This window comes from Octopus bimaculoides, chromosome 5, assembly GCF_001194135.2.
Source record: "Octopus bimaculoides isolate UCB-OBI-ISO-001 chromosome 5, ASM119413v2, whole genome shotgun sequence".
NCBI lineage: Eukaryota > Metazoa > Mollusca > Cephalopoda > Octopoda > Octopodidae > Octopus > Octopus bimaculoides.
In genome coordinates this window covers 106,158,371-106,162,032 of record NC_068985.1, presented here as the reverse complement: position 1 = coordinate 106,162,032, position 3,662 = coordinate 106,158,371, and the positions used below count along the sequence as shown (strand labels likewise).

Genomic DNA, 3,662 nt, shown 5'->3' with positions numbered 1-3,662 from the left:
CTATTTATCATTATTAATATTATTATTATCGTCAACATCGACATCATCAATATCATTATTATTATTATTATTATTATTATTATTGCAAACAGTAATATTTTGGATGTTTTTTTGGTTTTTTTTTTTGGCTGAGAGTTAGAGAAAAAAAGCGAGACTCAAGAGAAGAACTCAACTCCTCTGTTATACTCAAGTGTACTCAAGTGGAAGGGAGGGGTTCAACAAAAACGGAAGGTGCTGACAGACACAGTTAAATTGCAGTCAAACTATCACTGGTGTTTATACAATCGCTGGGAACTTGCTCTGATTGGCTGGAATTCAATGAGTCACAGGAGCCAATTCTGAAGTGGAGGCTGGGCATGTGTATTGCATTGCTGTCATTCAGGTTGCTATGACAACAGTCGCTGGACGTGCTGCCCACTTGAGACAAAATTGCCGACCTTTTGTCATCATCATCGTTGCCCATCACAATTTCACTGCTGAGTCGCTCGACAAGTTCAGTGGTGCCAGTAACGTCGTTATCACAGATGGCGCTGGCCATTTCTATATTGTTAGAGTCAGTGAAGTTTAGGAGAGGCTCACTGGAGATTCTGCCACAGATCTTCACCGGAGATGGATGCCGCCAGCAAGCTGTGATGTCCTCTGAACTAAACTGAACCTGTTCTCGCTCAACATCTCCATTCCGCCCCTCTCTCCCTGGCCCTCCACCACTGCTACCTCTGTTATTGCCACCACCACTGCTGCCACCACCACTGTTGTTGTTGTTTCTGCCACCATTACTCTCCACATCAGTTTGTCGGTTTGCTCGTTCAACCCGGTGTGCTTCGTCTCGAGTTTCCGACTGCTCAGAATCAGACGACTCACTGGGTAGAAGAAGGGTGGTAGTTGATCCTTGCCTATCAAAGTCAGTGTTTGTGCTATTTACAGTGTCGTCTTGGCCGTCTGTAATTAGAGGAACATCTGACCCATCACAGCCTTCCTCGGTTGCGGGCCTCTCCGTTGCCGTGACAACTGCAGGATTCTGTTCCACAAGTTCGGCTGTTGTTTGGCTGCTCTCGGTCAAACAGCTTCTTGATCGCGAACTGGAATTCGATGAGCGATGACGACTGCGGTTGCTACGTCTCGAGTGACGTCTGCGCTCCTGGAAAATACGCTGGGCTTCTTCAAACGGCATTGACGTAATCATCGCCTCACAATAGGAAGGAGGTGCCGGGCGTCGCATAAACTCCGACTGCCAGTGGGTGAGTGGGCCTCCGGGTTCAGTCAGTCGCAGGCGGTGTCGGTCACGGTGTCGCAGAGAGTTCAGCTTACAGGTAAATCCAAGGGCAATGACCAATAGCAGGGCACATGTGAGAGAACCAACCACAGCTACCAATATCACTCTGTTGGAACTGCCTGGAAGAGAGAAGAAAAAGACTGGATCAATAATGAGGTATATAAAGATTGGTTATATTAGAATCAGTAGTAATAGAGAAGAGACGATGATGATAAAGAGATGAGGAAAGGAAAGAGATTGTCATAACGTAGAAAGGAGAAGGTGACTACAAAGAGAAGGGAGTAAAAGGTGACATGAGACAGAAGAGAGTGAAAACTGACTACAGAGAGAAGTGAGTGAGGAAATGTGATTAGAGAGCGGAAAAGTAATTGTAAAGAGAGAAAAGAAGGGTGAGAGTGGAAAGGTGACTGCACAGAGAGAAGAGAGGGGAAGTATAAGTGTGGAAGATGAGATGAAAGGATACCTGTAAAGAAGAACACAAGATGAGAGTGTAGTTTTGATGAGGAAAAGAGATAGTAGAGAAGGAGTAACTGTAAAGTGAGTGACTGTAGAAGTAGTGAAAGTAGAAAGATTGTTGACTATGTAATAAGCAAATGTGTACATATATACGTAACCATATCTGTGTTTGTACATATGTGCAAATACTTGTAGCTAATGTGTGTGTATACATAGCTATAGACATTGCACAAGGAATGAAGAGGGGTCGAGATTTTTAAAGTTTTCTAATGCAAAGACTTACCATTTGCAACACAAACATCAGTAAACCAAAAGTCAGTTTGTCACCAACTAATCAAGTGAACATGCAAGCCAGATAGACTTCTCACCCAGCAAGCAACAAGACAGACAGCAGGTTGTGAATATCAAGTTATTTCTGGTGATGAATGTACCACTAAAGATTGACAAGTGATTAATGACTTCAGAATAAATGCCTGATAGAGTCAAAGACACAAGATAAACTTGAAAAAGAAGTAATGCTGAAAGATACCTTGGCTTTACATGGGTTCAAATAAGTACCAGTTGACACATATGACAAAGAAGATAGAGAACTTAGAATATGTTTGTGTGTATGAATGAATCAACACTACTCACCAGGACAGTTCATCTCATCACTGTTGTCTCCACAATCATCTGTGTAGTCACATTTCCAGTTCTCATAGATACAGCGACTGTTCTTACACAGGAATGTACCATTGAAGCCACACCGGTCTGGGGCTGAAATATAACACACAAACATATCACAACTTACTGTTGTGCACAGAAGATATAAATACACCTACACACATATATATTTTATATTGGTTGAGTCATGAGTTTCACCCGTAGATGCACAGGATCTTCAAGCAAGTTATTACTCATAATAGGCAAGATCTTGTGCACTTACAGGTGAAACTCAGAGTAGCAAGACTGACTCAACCCCAAAAAAAAAGTTATTATCATATATTATGTCTGTTACATGAGTGTTTTCAGCATAGTCTTCCTGTGTATTATTACTAATAAAAAGCCGAAGGTAAGTATATGAGAGCTAACTCCCAACTATTTGCAGTTAAATCATGAGATGATAAACTCTGTAAAATGTTTCATAGACATATTAGATTATTTTTCAGTAGGAGGGGGAACCATCGTATAACTACATGGTATACACAAATCCTGTTTTGTTTAGTTACATATTAGCATCTTCAAAACATTAAATAAATACACTTCAACTGTTTCAACTCTGTGAAATATGTGAACACACATACATACATACACACACGCATATATATATATATATATATATATATATATATATATATATATATATATATACATATATATATATATATATGTATATATTCTTTTATTTGTTTCAGTCATTTGACTGTGGCCATGCTGGAGCACAACCTTAGAGGATTTTAGTCAAACAAATCAACCCCAGGACTCATTCTATCTAAGCCTAGTACTTATTCTATTGGTCTCTTTTGCTAAACTGCTAAGTTACGGGAATGTAAACACACCAGCATCGGTTGTCAAGCTATGGTAGGAGGAACAAACACAGACTCAAACACTCACTCACACATGCACATCATCATTTCACATTCACCTTCCATGCTGGCATGGGTAAATATATATATATGCGATGAGCTTCTTTCCATGTCTGTCTATCAAATCCACTCACAAGGCTTTGGTCAGTCCAAGGCTATAGTAGAAGACACTTGTCCAAGGTGCTATGCAGTGGGACTGAAGCCAGGACCATGTGGTTGGGAAGCAAGCTTAACACACAGCCACACACACATATACATATATATACACACACACATATATATATATATATATATATATATACACACATGTATATACATTTAAATAAACACATACACACACATATATCATATATGTATATATATATATA

The 3,662-nt window shown here is 39.9% G+C and overlaps 1 protein-coding gene across 4 annotated transcripts in view; it reads right to left on the bottom strand.

The window, feature by feature from the left end:
• Positions 1 to 54: 54 nt before the first annotated feature.
• The window catches only part of LOC106881102 (uncharacterized), an 88,622-nt gene continuing 85,014 nt past the window's right edge, over positions 55 to 3,662 (bottom strand). For all 4 annotated transcript variants that reach the window (XM_014931332.2, XM_052967893.1, XM_014931331.2 and 1 more), the window contains 2 exons: positions 2,363 to 2,485; positions 55 to 1,392 (listed from right to left, as the gene is read on the bottom strand). In XM_014931332.2, coding sequence (XP_014786818.1) covers positions 248 to 1,392; positions 2,363 to 2,485 — 1,268 coding nt within the window. In that variant the 3' untranslated portion in view covers positions 55 to 247. The remainder of the gene's footprint in view (positions 1,393 to 2,362; positions 2,486 to 3,662) is intronic.